The sequence below is a fragment of the Anopheles maculipalpis genome, chromosome 2RL (assembly GCF_943734695.1).
Source record: "Anopheles maculipalpis chromosome 2RL, idAnoMacuDA_375_x, whole genome shotgun sequence".
NCBI classification, from domain to species: domain Eukaryota; kingdom Metazoa; phylum Arthropoda; class Insecta; order Diptera; family Culicidae; genus Anopheles; species Anopheles maculipalpis.
Genome location: NC_064871.1, coordinates 85,292,897 through 85,310,998, shown reverse-complemented (window position 1 = coordinate 85,310,998; position 18,102 = coordinate 85,292,897). Strand labels below are relative to the sequence as shown.

Sequence of the window (18,102 nt, the reverse complement as noted above, 5' to 3'; positions counted from 1 at the left end):
GTGCCCCCTAGGGCAAACCGTCCACTTTTGGAGCGTGTGTATGTGTGCGTGCGTGTTAGCTTTTTTCTCAATTCTTTATGATTTACGTCGCCAACACGAAGGACACGAAGAAAAAGACAATTTGATTAGCATTCAGAGAGAAGACGGATTTTTTTTCTTTATGGGTGAATCATCTTGAGCGATAAGAGATAACCACAGGCAGTGAAGCAAGCTGAGCCCCTTCCCCTGGAAGAAAAGTATTAGATTGTTTTTTTTTTAAATAGTATTTGATTCAAATAATCGAAATCGCCGGGAATGGAATGTGTGTCGTGTGGGAAAAGCCCTTGAAACAGAGAAGCCTCCCAAGTGATAATGCGTGCAAATCAAGAAACGAATATAATGTGACTGTGCGAAATCATGGATAACCACCGTCCAACGTGTAACGACTGTCGAAAATGCCCTTTCCTCCCTCATTTTTCGCGGGCGACTGTCTGTTGAGCCGCGTAACCTGGTGAGCGGAGTTTTCACTCGCACGGGGAAAATTTAGCTTAAAACCCGCGAGAAGAAAGTGAACGCGCGTGTCTATCGAGGCGAAGAGAATTCGATTTACACACAACACACTCCAAAGCCACGAAAAGGGGGTTTGTGTTGTAAAACACCAGCCAAATCGATGTGTTGGTGACACAAGCCTTCTGTGTGTAGCTGTGCGTTCGTTTGTGAAGCTGTGTGCGAGCAAAGTTTCGTTTTTGGGGGCGAAAAGCAAGTGCGCTTACTAATCGTGCAAGTGTATGAGTGTGTGTTAGTGTGTTAGGGGTGTGTTATCCTTTTTTTCGTTTGCTTTTACAAAATCCCCAACCAATCCAAGCAAGCTTAGCAATAGCGCGCTTCTCTGGAGAATGCTAATCATCATCTCACAACTGATTTCGAAGTTTATTATGTAATTGATACACACGCATACAACGACAACCGTACAATAAGAAAGCAGGACGACGGTAGCAGGATGTTCAAGTGTCAAAGGGGAACGGGATGCTGTGACGAGGGATGGAAAGAGAACGCGCGCAAATGCATTTTTACAAACTGACAGACAATGCAATTTCATTCGAAGTAGACCCATGCAACAGGGGAACTATCGGACCTCATAGGATGACAACGTACATATCAACATTTTTCTGAAGTCTCTATGTAGAGCGCATACACAAAGAACTAAGATTAGGGTTTCGTAATTTTGTCACTGACTGTATTTACCCACTCGCTACGCGTTTGAACAAAGTAGGCTGAGCGTAAGTTCGAAACATCGTCTGCAATGCCTTCAACATGGTGCAAACTGATAAGCGAAAGATATCAGAACAACAGCGTAGCTGCTCCACTGCTGGAAGAATCCTGCTGCAATAAAGCATCGGTTTAATCGAATTTCATATGTTCAAGTCATTATCGTTTAGAATATTTCGTTAAAGACTTTAGAAAATTTGGTTATTAACCATACGAGAGCAAACTAACGTATATGCATTATAAAAAAAAGCGACAAAACTTTTTCTGGGAGAAAAGTAGGAAGCAACATTTTAACAGGAAAAAATTTCAACAAAAACAACTCGCTAACACTCAATAGTCATTTTATATTGTAGTCTTGTAAATTCGTTAATTATCGAGTTAACAGTCAGGAAAAAAGATACTTAAATTTTATCATAGTATACTAGGCGCCTCCATAGCAACACTAGGCGCCTCCATCGGGTCGATTTTCTAATCTAAATAATCCATATAAAAACATATCAAACGGTGAATTTGTAAATGAAGTCTGTAAAATGTGTTACAACTAGGAACATAGTTTTTATTATTTGGTTTATCATCTCTATTAAATATTTGCAATTCAAAACAACTAAAATAACCGTTCTTCTCTATTCCAAACTCATTCTTCCAGTTGCCGTTCTGTTCGGGCTGTACAACTGCATCGGTATATTGCTGGGCGATGTTGGCTGTTTGGTCGGTGGCATTCTCCAGATATTGGCCGGGTTTGTCGTGCTAGCAATAGAGGCACCATGTTGTTTCATATTCATAGACTTTGTGCAGCAGACGGCAGAGAAGGCAGACCAGCGACCGTACTGGAACCGGGCAGCTCTCTACTGTTTGTACGTACCTTTGGCTGTTTCTTTTTTGGCTTTTTATTAAACTGATTGTACGTTTTTTTTATTTCTATTCTAGAATTGCTATTCCACCGGTAGTCCTGTGTTTAGGACTGGGTAGCCTGTTCGGTTGTGGGCTGATATTTGTTACCGGCATGCTGTACGGTATGATGGCGCTTGGCAAAAAGTGAGTAAACCGTATTTCGAATTGGCAATGTTTTATTGTTAGTTTTACGTGGGTTTTTGTACATAAATCCTGATAATAGTTTTATAAAAATTAATTTAAATTTTAATCTAATACGTTTGAGTGCATAATGCTGGATTATACTTAAATACATCATCTCGTTTTTTATCTTCCCCCTATCTTGGAACTGTGTGCCACTACTACCATTACTACTACTACTACTACTACTACTACTACTACTACTACTACTACTTCTACTATGACTACTCTTCTACTACTACTGCCAAACATAACAACTGAATATGCTTCTACTTACAACTTCGTCAATTGAAAAACAAATTAATATCATCATCACCCAACATCATCATCATCATGCTCTATCATCCCAATAACACGTGTCTCCACATCGCACCGCATCACGCAGAGGATCGCGCGAGGATATGGCGGCGATGGCCTCCCCGAACGCAATGTCTCCGGTGCAGGGCGTACCGTCAACGGACCAACACTCCACCCTGATGGAGGATCCCGATGTATGGCGTCCAACATAAATAGCTCGCTAGTAATCGTAAACGCAAGCAAAAATCCCTCAAAACTCTATCATGAAAAAAGCATGCTTCTAAAATCCCTGCTCCTTCATCATCATCAACCCCTAGATGTCTAGTACAACCAAACGAATCTTTTCTCCCTTTTAATCGCTCGAATAATGATTACCTCCTCCTAACAATGGCAACAAAGCACACAGACACCTCATCGGTACCCCGTTCGTTTGTCGTTAGCCATCGCTGTTGTACGTAAATAATGCAAATAATGCGAATCCCATTTCCTGCTATATGAGAGAACCAAAGAGATAGAGAGAGAGAAGAATGGAGGCAGAAACATTGATAAGAAGAACCAGAACTTAACTCTAAACCTGACGCTAAACACGTACGCGCAACACTCGAGAGGCTCAATCATACGGAGAACAAAACGAAGGAAAAAAAAAACACACACATATACAAGGGACGGTTGTTTCGATAGATATTTTAAAATCTTGCAATTGATCGCGTTATATTATTATCCTATAAGTAAGTAAGTGTGTGTACGAGTTTTCGGTTGATCGGCAATCAAACAAGCGCCAGTTATTTCTATTCTCACGAGAGAAATTAGATAATTAAATGGTTTTGTTTCGCTGTTTAACGTTTATCGCAACTAGAGAATGGTTTGCGTTCGGTCCGCGGAACCGTTTTTCTTTTGTGTGTGATTGTTTTTTTTTTATTTATTTAACGTTCCATGCGATCGTTTCGACGACGGTACGTTAGATATGTTTGTTTGTTTGTTTGCCTTAAACCAACAGTGTTACGAAATACCTCCCACAAACTAGAATTATTTCCCACTAGCGATAATAGCAATTGTATAGACATAAAATCGTGTCAGGAATCGAGATCTCAATCCTGTGTGTGTGTAGGTTCATTAATATATGCTATGCTCACAGCACAGCGAAATACAAACGATCACTAAACATTATCGAACTCTTGAAAACATTCACTGTGGCGGTTGGACGATGGTCTGCCATCGAAATTCACCACATGTTGAAAATCGGAAAGCGTATAGAATATCGTTCATCATATTTAATAGTAAAAGAGTTTGTAGGTACACTAAGATAGAAGGCGTAAAAACGGAAGAAAAACAAAACTGCTCCAAGCGACAGTAACACACACATACACACACACACACACACACATTGTTGAAATGAATCATTCAATCGCTCTTTGTACAGACGTGTAAGCTTTACCGCGCTTTTGCCCTCGTGAGAACTTGAGTTAATCCTTAAAGCGACTTCACTACAATCCGCGGTAGAACAGTTGGATACTTAAAAGAGCAACTAGTTTTGGCTTAGCAGTAAATAGTACTTCAACATTCTTGGAAAAGCGCGGACAAATCCTACCCGTCGGTACAAAGCGTAGCTATTTGTCCATACAGCATATAAACCCACCAAAGCAAGCATTAAAGGAGGACGAGAAGGATAAGGCATACGGTTTTGTGTTCGCGTGTTAAAATTAGTGAAACAAGATCGATAATAAATGTGCACACTATCAGGTACGCACTCATACACTGCTCCATACACATACACATACGTTGAGGGAAGGAACTCGCGCTTTGTAGTAAGGTAGTAGGGCAAACAAAAAACAAACCGTTGTGTGCAGTCGGATGGATGGACGGTTCAATTAATAAGATGGCGAGAGAGCTAACTTCTCAACGATTAAGCGATGATCTCAAACTCCCTCTCACCCTAAGGTCGGTCGTAGGACGTTTCGCACCATTCGTGTGTGTGTGTGCGCTTGTGGGAAGGAATTAAGCAATAATAATAAGTGTGTTAGTAAAGGTGCTTTTCTTAGGTTAAAATTTCTATTCCAGAAGAAACAGTTGCACAGCTGTATTTCGGTTCATTTTGGTTTTTAATGAGATCTGTTTTTTGTGGAGTATAAATTGCAATTGCAAGAAAAAAAATTGGGAATTTACTACCCACAAGGGCAGTTAAATTACATCAAAATGAGAATGTCGTGGTGTGTACTATACTAACCTCCTTTCCCTCTCTAAGGGTTAATATTATTAACTCGCCCGATTAGCTTGTACAAGTTTCATTTTCTTTATCGAATTTTGTTTCTTTAGTTTTTAGTATTTGTTTCGTTTATCGCTTGATTTGTGTTCGAATTTATTTTATCTTCATGATTTTTTTGCACCGTTTTTCTTTCTCCTTTTTTTTGTTGTTTCTATTCATCCTTCACTTTGCCGTAGAGCGTCGTTAGAGGACATGCGAGCAGCGGCAACAACGTCGGCGGGAGCCAGCTCGTCCGCTGAGCAGGGCAACAACGGTATGTCGTCGGTCGATGTAGTCGGTGGCGGTGGTACGACGACCAAGCAGAACTCCACGCTAGTGTATAATGTCCAACCGATCTCTTACAGCTCACCGCCCCCATACGATAGTGTAGCTTAATTGTGAACGTATTTCGAAGCGTTTCAATTATCTCTCAAAGCAGATATAGCAGCAGTGCATAAACGCGACGCGCGAGACTGAGTAGAACGGGCCAGAATTGTGATCGAGCGAGCGAGCGAGCGATTGAGAATTATAGAATTATCCTCAACTGAAAGTTCGATAGCGATGGTTCGCGTTCGGAAAGTTATGGCCAATTGTGTTACGAAATTATGAGGAATTATTTGTTACGTGGTTTTCGCTTGAGGTATGCGCTTTTCCGGCTTTTTTTGGTTGGAGATTTCGGTGTGTAAAAGTTATGTACAATGTGTACAATTGTATAGAGAGAGGAGAGAATCACTAAAATATCAACAACCTCTTGTATGTGTCAATGATGGCAAAATCAATTGTAACAATCTTATTTCAACTGTTTTATTTTTTAATGATTTTAAACCCTTGACTATTTTGATGCGAATCGCGCAAGAGTGGAAAGGATCTTAGGAACTTAGTAATGAAACAAATTAGTTTTGCTTTGCGTTTGTTAAGGTCCTCCCTTAACTCTGTTTCACTCAGCTGTGTATCTAAAGCAATTGTTTGTTTAGATCAAACAAACGCATCCCTCTTGTCCGTATGCTTGCATAGTATTTCACCAAAGGACCAGAAGTATAATATTTATGAGATCTAACTTATCGAAATGCTCTTTCTGCTTTGTTAAAAAATGTGATAATTTACGTCCCTTATTCCTCCCTTTTTTGAACGCAAACCATGGAAACAATCACACGGTATCGAATCAAAAACAGACAGAGTGGTACAACACATTCCAACACACGTGTGTCTAATTTTGGTTTTGGGCAGACCAAGCGCGTTTAGAAATATTGCTACATATTCATGTTTATCGCTTAGCTTTTTCTTTTTTGAGCGCGTACCCTTGCGGGGAATACGATCCCGTTGGCTGGTCGCACAGGAGCTTGAGCTGCCTGTTTTAGTGTCCTGTGTTTTGCGGGAACGTTTCACCGGCTTAGGTGGCCTAAGAGTTCATTGTCAGTTGGGGAGCTGGAAGCTGAAGTAGCAGCGGAGAAGGAAATAAGATAAGATAAAAATTCCCATTGGTTTTGGTCCCAAAAGAAAAGCGTCAAATAATTGTTCCAGCCTCCCTAATAACAGCTAGAGCCTAAGCGCTACATATCCTGGAAGCAACATTTATTGTTAATGCTTCTTGCTCGTGTGGTCTCCGGTGTCTGGTGTTGCCGTTTTCCACTGTAGTACAAGACACCTACGGGACAAACCAACACGACAACTTTCAACGGGTAGGCAAGCTGATAGCTGGGTGGTGAAAGTGCGAGAGTTAAATAGTTAAATAGTGAGAATGAAACACTGACGATTAACGTTAATATCAACAATGCTTCTATCATTCGTTAAGTAAAAAAAACGGGACACGACACTGCGAACAACGTACGCGCCGACCTACGGTTGGGGAGATGAAGAAAATAAAGTCCTCCATTTCGCATGTAGATAAGCATGCATTATGTAAAGAATACCATATTTACATAATATACATATATACATATACATATATCGTGTACGATACAAGAAAACGATAGACGCGCATAGAGAAATAAAGCAAAAGGGAAACACAAACAAAATGAAAAAAAACACGTTGAAGAAGCAAGAATAGAACAAGAGAATTAGACAAAGGAAAGCATAAAAAATCAACAAGTAAACAAAAACAAAATGGTAGCAAAATAAGAAATATCGACATAAACGAGTGCAGAAAATAAAGGCATAAGAATATTACCGTTACCTATGGCACGGTGCCGTCTTTTGTATATTCTTAAAGAAAATCCGAAAAAAGAGGCATTTTTACTCAACGGTATTTAACTAAAAAAAAATCACGTTTATATATGTAAAAACACATTTTCTACACCAATAAGTCCACAAGAAATATTTAACGCCATTTTCGCTCAATTTCAAATATCCCGAACCGAACCCAGTTTGAAGAAGTGAACTCGCCCTTCCTAAACGGAGCGGGCTGGCAGCCGTCAAGCGAAAGGAAAGCAGAAAACTCTCTCCCCCTGTCTCTGACATCTGCTGTCTGAACGAAAAAAGAAAAAGTGCAAAAAATATTCCTGACAAAATGTAATTATTTACCGAATAGAAATAAGGCTTTTCCGGAATCTGCAGCACACAGCATCGGTAAGAAAAGAGTGTAGCAGATTCGTCCACTAGTCTGGCCGCTCGGGAAAGTATCGTTTGTACGAGTTCGGTTGCGGTTCGGTGGCCGCAAAACACTCCTACGGCACAGTAGAATCGGAGGCGTACATACATGCAAAACGTCGGAGTTGTTGGTGCGGGGGATCCATCTCCGTCGTAGCTAGAAAAAAGTTGCCGAAATGGCAAATTTTGCGATGATTGTCTGCGTTTCGTTTCGTGTTGGTGGTTAATGCCGGTGAATACTGCGCTAAAGTTGGGTAATGACGCGACTGTAGGACGCACTGAGCCCAGCAACCTCTTGTGTGAAGCGCACACACCCCCTAAGGGGGTGAAGGATGGGATCGAGTGCTGCTGCTTCAGAGGGTGTGTGTGTATCCGTGCTTGTTGCGTGCTTGGCGTGTTTTAGGAAACCAAAATTTGCGTACCTTTTTTGCCATCATTGCTGATTTTCCAGATCCGGAAACGGGCTTTGGTTCTATTTACTTCACAAACAAGCCCAGTGGAGTAATGGCTAGAAACAAAAAAAAAACATGTCTGAAGAGAATGCACCGTACGCACGAGCGTAGTTGCATCCGGATGTTATATACATACAGTTCCCACCGGTTTCGGGTGAAGGATTCGCTTCTTAACTACATATTAATCTAACTCCTTTCTACCTTTCTCTAATTCCAGTGATCGTCCTAGCTCATAGAGAGTCAAAGTTTTTGCTACAAGTTTCGGTTTTTTTTCGTTCGAAAAAGTGTGTAAATTATAACTACGACAGTATCAGTAGGAGTACTTGGAACGAAGAAAGGAAAAACTGTAACCGAATTTGGAAGTGGTGGAATCCTTTTAGTAGGCGTGTTTCGTATTGCTTAGTGTAGATGTGTGCATAAATGTGTATGTGTATATGTGTGTGAAAGTGAGTGTGATTTGTGTGGCTAAAAAGCTTAATATATACAAAAACAATATCCATAATCGCAACAACAAAACAACCGTCCGTGTGGATGGTGATGGTAGGAGAGCAACGGAAAGGAGGACGTTTGCAGGAAAGTTGGTAAGTTAAACAAGGGGTAAAACATCAAAAGGATCTATAATCCTTACGAAAACTTACCTTCCAGATCGGGATAGGAACGAATGAGCGGACGGTGGCATTTCTGCACTTTACAGGCCGCTAAACCATTGCCATCTATAATCAGTACTACCACCATAAGCTGTCGGACTCGTCGTAGGCATAACGAGACAGGATACGCATTTGTGGACCACTGTGGGAAGAATTGAACGGAAGGAAAGGTTGCGATAACAAGGCAACTGTAAGCGAAACGGCAGAACCATCAGCTGGGACGGTTGCTGCTGCTGCACCGTCGGCAGTAGTAGACGAGGGATTCAAAGCAATGACCGAAGCGCAGGCCAACGAGTACCTCCGGAATCGACTGTGGCAGAAGGCAAAAGGTAAGGCCGGAAGTTGGTATTAGGCTTAAGTCCAAAAGAAAGAGAGAAAACGGAAATTTCGACTTTGTCATTTCAGGTTTTATTCAGACCCAGAATTTGGGGGAACTTTCGTACTAAAAATTACTTACACTTTTTTTTTAGACATCTACGACACCATCGTTGAAACGTCCGGAACCGATCAACCATCAACCGGACGTCGGCCCTCGAAGGAGCAAGTAATTGCGTGCCTGTACGGACGCACCGAATGCTGTCTGGAGCTGCAACAGTACGATCAGGTTACGCAGGACTGTCACCGGTTGCTGAAACTGCTAGCCCTAGCCGAGACCGCCAACAGTAACGGGACTGCTCCGGCATCATCCACCGAATCTCCCAGTCCAACACCATCCTCTTCATCTACCGGCTCCACATCATCCTCGTCCACCGGTAAGGGTGGCACAAAGTCGACCACCAATGGAGCATCCACCCTCGTCACCGGTACCAGCAGTACCGAATCAAAGGTCCGGAAAAGGCTCATACACTCGCTGTGCAAGCAGCAAAAGTTTGCCGAAGCGGAAGTGATCCTGCAGGAATGGGCCGCCGGACCGGGCGCAAGTAATCAGGACATTGGGCGCTATCTGGAGCGTTTGAAGGTGTTGCTGTTGCAAATGGCCACCTCATCGTCCGGTGGTTCGTCCCCGAGCGGTCCCGGTGGTGACGGTCCTGGTGGTGGAGAAGCGATCGTGGAACCGGCCACCACCACCACTTCGTCAAGCTCGTCAACCGTTTCTTCGCTTTCGTCGCTGAATGACGAGTATGAACAGATCGAGACGAAGCTGGATAAGCTTATTCTGAATAATTTACCGCCCGATCGCTACACGAAACAGCTGGGAAGGATAGAGAGTCAGCTGAAGGTGGGAAACGGGGATACTGGGGCGGAGGGCGGTTTGACGACCGAACTCGATCAGCAGGGTGAGACTGAGAAGCGTAAGGAGGTGGTGGATTCGGAGGTGTGCGTTACATCGACGGGCGGTAAACCTTCGACAGCAACACACAGCAGTAGTAGTAGCAGCAGCAGCAGCAGCAGCAGTAGTAGTAGCAGCAGCAGCAACAGTGATAGCAAAGCTAGTGATAGTAACTGTAATTTATTCAATGAAGCAAACAGTGATAAAGGGGAGGATAAAAAAGGATCAACCACTACTTCGGATCGAGCCACCGCAGTGGCTTCAGCAACGGTGGGTGGATCGAGCGGATCTCGCACTCCAGCAGCAGCTGGTACGGCTACTTCCGGTGTTGGCAACAAATTGAATAGCAACAACCATCATCCGATGGAGAAACACGGCAAATCGGCAGCAGTTGGCAACAAAGGCATCCCGATGGACAAACTGAACAGTATTACCTGTGTCTATTGTACGCTATCGTTTGCCGATCGGGCGGAACTGCGTGCCCACTGTCAAACCGAAACCCACCAGAACATCATAATGTCGGATGAAGGGCGCGACTGGAAATGGCGTCCGCCGCCGCGTGGTTTCGTCGCCGAATCGTACACGGTGTGCGAAAAGTTTCAGGATAATCAAAACTGTCACTACGGCAACCAGTGCGTAGAGGCGCACGGTGTCGACGAGCTGAACGAGTGGAAGGAGCGGTTCGAGTATCGGAAGAAGAAGTTGCAGCGTGCGCGCGACAAGGAACTGTACGGCAAAAGCTACACCGAACAGCTGCTAGAGCGGTGGGTCCAGGCACCTAGCCCGGAGAAGGTGATGCGAGAACGGGTGGAAGGTGTGGAGGATAGCTGTTCACACGATCTCGTCACGACCATCTCGTCGAAGGTGAGCAAACGCGAATGGTCGTTCGTGCTGAAGTCGAAACGCTATCTGAAGGCGGTAGCACTGCTCCAGGACGCCCATCGGAACCATTTTGTGCTGAAGCAGGTATGCCCGGGTGAACCAAGAACGCCCGGTAGCAGCACTAAAAAGGGCCTCATAAACGTTGGCAAGAGCGGTCCATCGACTGAGGTGGAGCTCAACTCGGAGCAGGAATGGATTGCTCCGGTGGGTTCGAGCTCGGAAAAGGGTGAAACAGCCGCTACCATGCTAGAGCACCGTGTGAAGGTTGGCTTTAGTACGGAAATTTACGGTACCTTCCGGCAGACGGTGGTGTTTGACTTTGGTCGTGAGCCAGTGCTGGTAAAACACATCTGCGTCGATGTTGTGCCGGTGACGGAGGTCGACAAGATACAGGAGATTAAGAAGGACATCGTAATGTCGACGGCAGAACGGTGGGATGAGACAAATTCGGAGATATTCGAATTTACAACGGCACCGATACCGCACATGCACACCCCAGCCTATACGGCCGATGCAGAACGGGAAAAGGATCTGCTCGTGCGCTATCCACTTCCGAAAGCTTCTACCTTTGTGCTGACGCAGTCAACCATAACGGAGAAGAAGCTAACGCGTAACAACTATCGCAACCGTATCCATGAGCTGCTGTACGTGGAGGAGATTGCTAGGTACGAACAGATCGCCCGATACAACCTAACCACGCGCCTATCGATCGTCACAAACTATTTGCTGACACCGAGCGGTATGGCGACCAGTACGGCCAAGTACTCGCATTCGGGCGAATTGTTTGCATTGATGAAGCTCGGGAAGGACGTGTCGGAGGATACGTCCGCTGGACGGCTTATATTGAACAACTGCCAGGCGGTGTACATTGCAGCGGGTCGCGAAACGATACCGGCCGGCGAAAAGCGTAAAGTGTACGAAGCGGTAATTGAAGATAAGGGCAAAAACATGATCTACCTGAAGCTGTCAGCGAAAGCGGTAACGGGCCTGGGACTAAAGCCAGACACCGAATTTCTCTCCGACATACAGTTCCAACCGAACCGGTTGACGTACTGCGAGTGGCATCAGGCAATTGACAAGATTGCCGACTTTCGTATCATCTTTCCGGAGATTTTCCTCGAACCGAGCATCCCATGGACGCCGCAACGTCAGTGGGATGCATCGCTCGATCCGAAGCTTAATTCGAAGCAGAAGGAAGCGGTGGTGGCAATTACGACGCCGGTTAGTGTGCCGTTGCCACCGATCCTGTTGATTGGGCCGTTCGGTACGGGCAAGACGTACACTTTGGCGCAGGCAATTAAGCAGCTGCTGCTGCAGGAAGGGACGAAAATACTGATCTGTACGCACTCAAATTCTGCCGCGGATCTGTACATCAAGGACTATCTGCATCTGTGGGTGGAGGAAGGCATGACGGAAGCGCGGCCGCTGCGTGTGTACTACCACAAGCGTTGGGTCGCAACGGTTAACAGTATCGTACAGAAGGTATGTAATGTGGGTGTTGTATGTAGACCACTATTTATTTTAGACGATTTTTGCGCCCACTCCAAGGATATTGGTTCTCACGACAAGGGTTGGTTCAAAATTCCTAAACGAATTGATGCGATTTCTGGCAGCAGTAGGTAATATAGCATCGCTTCTCCGTCCGTGATAATAATAGACGAAAAGTTGTTCATTTTAAAATTCCATGAGTTATTTGTACATAAATACGTTTTGATTAATCCATTCTTCACTATCCCGCAGTACTGCCTGGTGGATTTGAACATCAATATGCGCAACTTTCGCCGCCCAACGGTAAAAGACATCATGAAGCACCGTATCGTTGTGGTAACGCTCAACATCTCGATGGAGCTCGCCTCACTAGACCTGCCGAAAGGTCACTTCACGCACATCTTTCTCGACGAAGCCGCCCAAGCGATGGAGTGCGAAGCGATCATGCCCCTAGCACTCGCGGGCGAAAATACCCGCATCGTACTGGCCGGTGATCATATGCAAATGTCCCCGGAGCTGTTTTCGAACTTTGCCAAGGAGCGCAAACTGCACGTATCGTTGCTGGAGCGTCTGTACGATCACTATCCGAACGATTTCCCGTGCAAGATATTGCTGTGTGAAAACTATCGTGCACACGATGCGATCATCCGCTTCACGTCGGAATTGTTCTACGAGCAGAAGCTGATTGCGTCCGGCAAGCAACCGCGCCATGAAAAGTTCTACCCGCTAACGTTCTTCACGACGCGCGGTGAGGATGTGCAGGACAAAAATTCGACCGCATTCTACAACAACTCGGAGGTGTACGAGGTGGTCGAGCGGGTGTGTGAACTGCGCAAGAAGTGGCCCAGTGCGTGGGGCAAGATTAATGATCAGAGCATCGGCATTATGACACCGTACGCAGATCAGGTGTTCCGTATTCGGTCGGAGCTGCGCAAACGGCGCATGGGTGGCATCAGTGTGGAACGGGTGGCAAACGTCCAGGGTAAACAGTTTCGGGCGATCTTTCTCTCGACGGTACGTACCCGTCGCACGTGTAACACGAACGCAAACGAGGGTTCAAGCACTTCGGAGGAGGTAGATTATGGGTTCCTGAGTAACTCGAAGCTGCTCAATACGGCAATTACGAGGGCACAAAGTTTGGTAGCGGTCGTTGGTGACCCGGTAGCGCTGTGCTCGATCGGCCGATGTCGTAAGGTTTGGGAGCGTTTCATTGAGATTTGCTATCAGAATAAAAGTCTGTTCGGTATTACCTGGTCGCTGTTGCGTTCGCAGCTCGATGGGGTAGAGCTGAAGAAGACTTACGTGCTGAATCCACTCGCACCTGAATTTATTCCGAGGGCTTTGCAAGGGGAAGCATATCTGCGTGATCAGGCCGCTAGTATTGGAGGGTTGGCGTTGTCTGCGTCGGGCCAGTTTCATCCGCATGCAGCGGGCGCGGGTGGTCATCATGGTGGACCGATGGGAGTATCGCATCCAGTACATCATCTACCAGCCCATCAGCAGCAGCAGCAATCCCAGCAACAGCAGCAGCAACAACAACAGCACCCACAGCAACCCCACCAACAACAGCCACAGGGTCCATCAGTGCATGCGGCTCACCATTTGCATCATTTGCAGTCACATCATCACGCTGCTGCACCGCAACAACAACCTGGTGCCGGTTCAGCATTTCATCATGGGAATGTAGCGGGAACAGCAGGCAATTTTCCTCTCGGAGCTGTTACCGGTGGGACAGCAGCTGGCGGGATTGCCGGTATACCGAGTGCTGCTGCTGCAGCAGCCGCTCTGATGCGAAACCAGCTGGCGATCACACCCTTCATAGGTCCAACGTCAGCAGTTCAGGGTCCCGTATCGCAATCGTCAATATTGCAGCAACACATCCAATCGCAACAACCCTCACAACAACAACAGCCACCCCAGCAACAACCCCAACAGCAACAGTTCCCTTACCAGAATCAGCTCTATTTCTATCAGCAGCAGCAGCAACAGCAGCAGCAACAATCCTCCCAACAGCAAACACTGCGCGCCGGTGGTCCATCCCTGGTTCCACCACATCCGGCGGCCCTTGGAGGACCACCGATACCACCGAACATGGCTCCACCGCCGAACCAGAACGCTCCGAATCTGTGGGGTACGGGGGCCGGAAGCTCCTTCCCGATGGTATCATCCCCGGGGGGCCGTAACACTCCGCCCGGTTGGCGGTTGGCGCAAAAGAATGTTCCACCCGCGATAAGGCCACAGCTGGCGGCTGCAGTAGCAGCAGCAGCAGCAGCCGCAGCCGCTGCCGGTCAACCCGTAGCACACCCACTCGGCATGGGATTGCCCGGAGGGCCGACTCGGCCTGGAGGCCCACCGCCCCTAATTGCACCACCGATGCGTAGTCCGACGGCACCGCCTTGTCCACCGCTGGGACCGCTGTCATACTTTCAGCAGCAGCAGCAACAACAGCAAGCTAACAAAGGTCCTGCTGGTGGTAACGTCGGAAACGCCGCCACCCTCATGCAAACGCAGGCTCAGCAACAGCAGCAGCAAGCTGGCGGTGCATTTGGACTCTACCATCAGGCGCCACATCTTGGCGCTGGGCCACTACAGCAAGGACCGCTCGTTGCACAGCCGAACCATCACATCCGGCCAATGCTAACGGGAGGTCCGATAAGTCCGAGCAGTTTTCAGCAGCAGACTCAGATTGTACCGAACTCCCAATCGCAGGGACACTTTGCGCAGACCGGCGATCTGTACATGACGAGCATCCAGAGCGATCTGATGGCCATGTCAAACCGGATGCCGCACATGTCGGTAGCAGCGGCAGCAGCAGCTGCTGCTGCAGCGGTTGCTGCTGGACAAAAACTTGGCTCGGGTGGCCCCAGTGGTGGAGGGGCGTTAGCGGCAACGATGGGACATCGGACTGCGGGCGGTACCGATCAGTACGCGCTGGAAAAAGCGTCCGATTTTCATTTTCTTCAAAACGTTCACTTTCCGGAGTTGCGGAACTCTTCCGCTAATCATCAGCAGCAGCAACAGCAACAACAGCTGACCGTTGGAATGCAGCATCTGCCGGCAGTTTCTTCATCAGCGCATTTACTGCAGCAACAGCATCAGCTAGGATCGGTGTCACAGCAACATCACGTTCCAGCCGATTTCAACCATCTGCTCCCAGCGGGAATGAGCTTCCACGAGATGGCACAGCAGACGAAAGAGTTCCAGTACTACTGGTTCACGAAGCTGATGGAAACGAAGGGGCTCGATGCGGCCAACAAGTTTACGGACATATTGCGCCAGGTGCCGACGACGGGTGGCAATTCGATGAAACCGGCCGCCGCAGGAGGTTTGCCACCAACTAGCAACCATCAGCCACCGCAGCCGGGCGTAAAACTACCCGGTAATGGGCCACTTTCCTCCCAGGCCGATCTGTTTCTCGATAACATACTGAACCCGATGCGTGATCCGTTGCACGTCGGAAATCTTGTGCAGGGAAATGTGCTGGTGAATGGGGTAGGTGGTGCGGGATCGTCTAATAATGCTGGCAGCAGTAATAGCAACAACAACAACAGCAACCATCCCGGTGCGAGCGGTAAAGGTGGTGGAATTCTCGAATCGGTTGATCTGTTCGCTAGTCTGTCCTCTACGTTGGCGCCCGAAATTCCGTCCCTTGGTGGGCAAGCGCAGCAGAATCAGCCACAGCAACAATCGGTACCGCTTTACCGCCGTCAGGCGGGCCAGAACTATCAAAGTGGTAGTAGCGCTGGAGTTGCCGGTAGTACCAGTAGTGGTGGAGGTGTCGGTGGTACAGCTTCCTCCTCATCGAATGCACAATCGATCGAATCATCCACACCGGATCTGCTCGATTCCGTGCAGCTGCATCAGCAGCATCAGCAACAGCAGCAGCAACATTTTGGCATGCAGCAAACGCTGCTCGATTTGCTTGAACCAAAAATGAATTCGCAACAGAATTATCTTTTCGGAGCAGCAAACGGTGGTGGGAATCAGTTCGCCGGTAACTCGTTGCTGGATCAGCAGCACCAACATCAGCAGCAACAGAATGGAGGATACCCTGGGAATGGTGGATACAGCTCCATACAGAACATTGCAGCTGGTTTGTTGCAACAGCAGCAGCAGCAGCAACAACAACAGATGCAACATCAGCAGCAAGGACTTGGTGGGCGAGACTTTATGCCACACCTAACTTCCCATGCAGGGCCGCAAGTGGTGCAGACCGGTATGATACAATCTCAGCCGCATCTGCACGACGAACATCTACTGTCACAGCGGTCTGGAGGTGTTGGTGGATCAGCAGTCGGGCCGGGTGGGATGCCACCATCATCTTCTGCGGCTCATGCAACGTACGCAAGCGTACTGAGCCAGGGCCAACAGCAGCAGCAGCAGCAGCATCATCAACATCAACACCATCACGGTAATAATGCTAATCAGCATCAGGTACAACAGCATCATCATTATGCCGCTCAGCAGCAGCAACAACAACAGCACGCTGCATTGGATGGTCTGAAGCAGCTCGGTAAGATCGACCTTTCCGATGGTGGCCTGGTGGATGGAGGCTCGAACAATGGCAACAGCAGCAACAACGCAGTCAGCAATGACCCGTTCGCACCGCTGCGCAATCTCGGTGGCAAGAGCAATGGGTTGTATAATTATTTTCTTTAAAATGTTTTAATTATGAAAGTTTGCCGCACGGAGGGACGATAGGATAGAAGGTTTGGCCTAGCGAAAGAGTTGGCTTTCCATCTGCGAGCGAAAGTAAAGGAGGTGAGAAAGTTTAGTAAAGCCGACGGTCGACTGACCGGTGTATTGTGTGAATTATTATTTCTTATAGAAAACAAAACAAAAAAACAAGCAACCCCCCCTTAGTGGGAAGCATTCATATATTGCAAAGTTGATGAAAACGAAGATGAAAGATGCGATTAAGTTGAAAAAAAAAACAGAAAAAAACAAACAATTGCTTGAAAAGATAAAATTGAAAGCTAATAAACAAAAAAAAAAAAGGAAAAAGCACATTAGTAAACAAAAACGAATAAATGATAAAGGTAAACATACTAGTAATAACTACATGAACTACAGAAAAGTAAGAAAAAGATTAAGAGAAAAATTAAAACAAAAAAATTGAAAAACTATACAAAAAATACAAAAAAGTTATGTCTACTTATGGTTTATATATATAAATGTTACAAAACAAACAGCAAACCCGACAACAAATAAGAAAAGTAATGTAAACTGTGTAAAGGAAGCGAAACAAGCAAAAAAAAAAAAATGGAGAAGAAAACAAAACAGTGGAAAAGGATGGAATGGAGTAGATGAACCGTTTACACCACATCCCCTCTTTTTTTTTTAGAATTATGCAAGCATTGTGCACTATTGTAAGTGAGGGCACACATCCGCATGGATGGAAGGGAAAGTTAATTGCTTTGGCAAGAGGAAACTGGATAGGTGAGACGGGCTCCCAGTTCCAGACACGGTGATTGAGAGGATAAGATTCATGTGTAAAGCATAACACTGTCATGAAAAAGCAAACAACACAAACAAAAAAGAAATAAGGAGAAAACATAGCAAACAAACACATACGAAAAGTGCATGCAAAAGGTGGAAAAAGAGAAACAAACACATGCAAAAACACATACATACTACATTGACTTTAGTGCGTAAACGTTAAGGAATCGTCATACTACGGATATCATATTATTGTACTCTATTATTATTTACTTCTGCCTCACACAACCCTTGAACATACTTTTGAATTGGTTTATTATAATTATTTTTTTCTTCATTTATAATTCTTTGTTTTCTTTTTTTAAATTAAATTTATACTCATTTTTCTTGTGCTTACTTTTACTCTCGCTTGCTTATTTAACGTACGGATCTTACTTGCTACTATTAAAATACGTTTTGTTTTGCCCTAGCGTACATATA

The 18,102-nt window shown here is 46.1% G+C and overlaps 2 protein-coding genes across 3 annotated transcripts in view; both read left to right on the top strand.

The window, feature by feature from the left end:
- LOC126568490 (calcium channel flower) overlaps positions 1–18,102 on the top strand; it is a 120,684-nt gene that overhangs the window by 175 nt on the left and 102,407 nt on the right. Inside the window, exons 2-5 of one of the 2 annotated variants that reach the window (XM_050224976.1) lie at positions 1,895–2,102; positions 2,176–2,283; positions 2,705–2,810; positions 5,056–5,250. In XM_050224976.1, coding sequence (XP_050080933.1) covers positions 1,895–2,102; positions 2,176–2,283; positions 2,705–2,810; positions 5,056–5,118 — 485 coding nt within the window. In that variant the 3' untranslated portion in view covers positions 5,119–5,250. Of the gene's footprint in view, positions 1–1,894; positions 2,103–2,175; positions 2,284–2,704; positions 2,811–5,055; positions 5,275–18,102 lie in introns of those variants that run through there. The other variant, XM_050224975.1, reaches the window with a different exon arrangement.
- LOC126567721 (uncharacterized) lies at positions 8,740–16,859 on the top strand. Its single transcript, XM_050223987.1, has 3 exons — positions 8,740–8,872; positions 9,014–12,177; positions 12,436–16,859. Exons 1-3 carry the CDS (start codon positions 8,815–8,817, stop codon positions 16,840–16,842), a joined length of 7,629 nt encoding a protein of 2,542 aa, XP_050079944.1. The 5' UTR covers positions 8,740–8,814; the 3' UTR covers positions 16,843–16,859.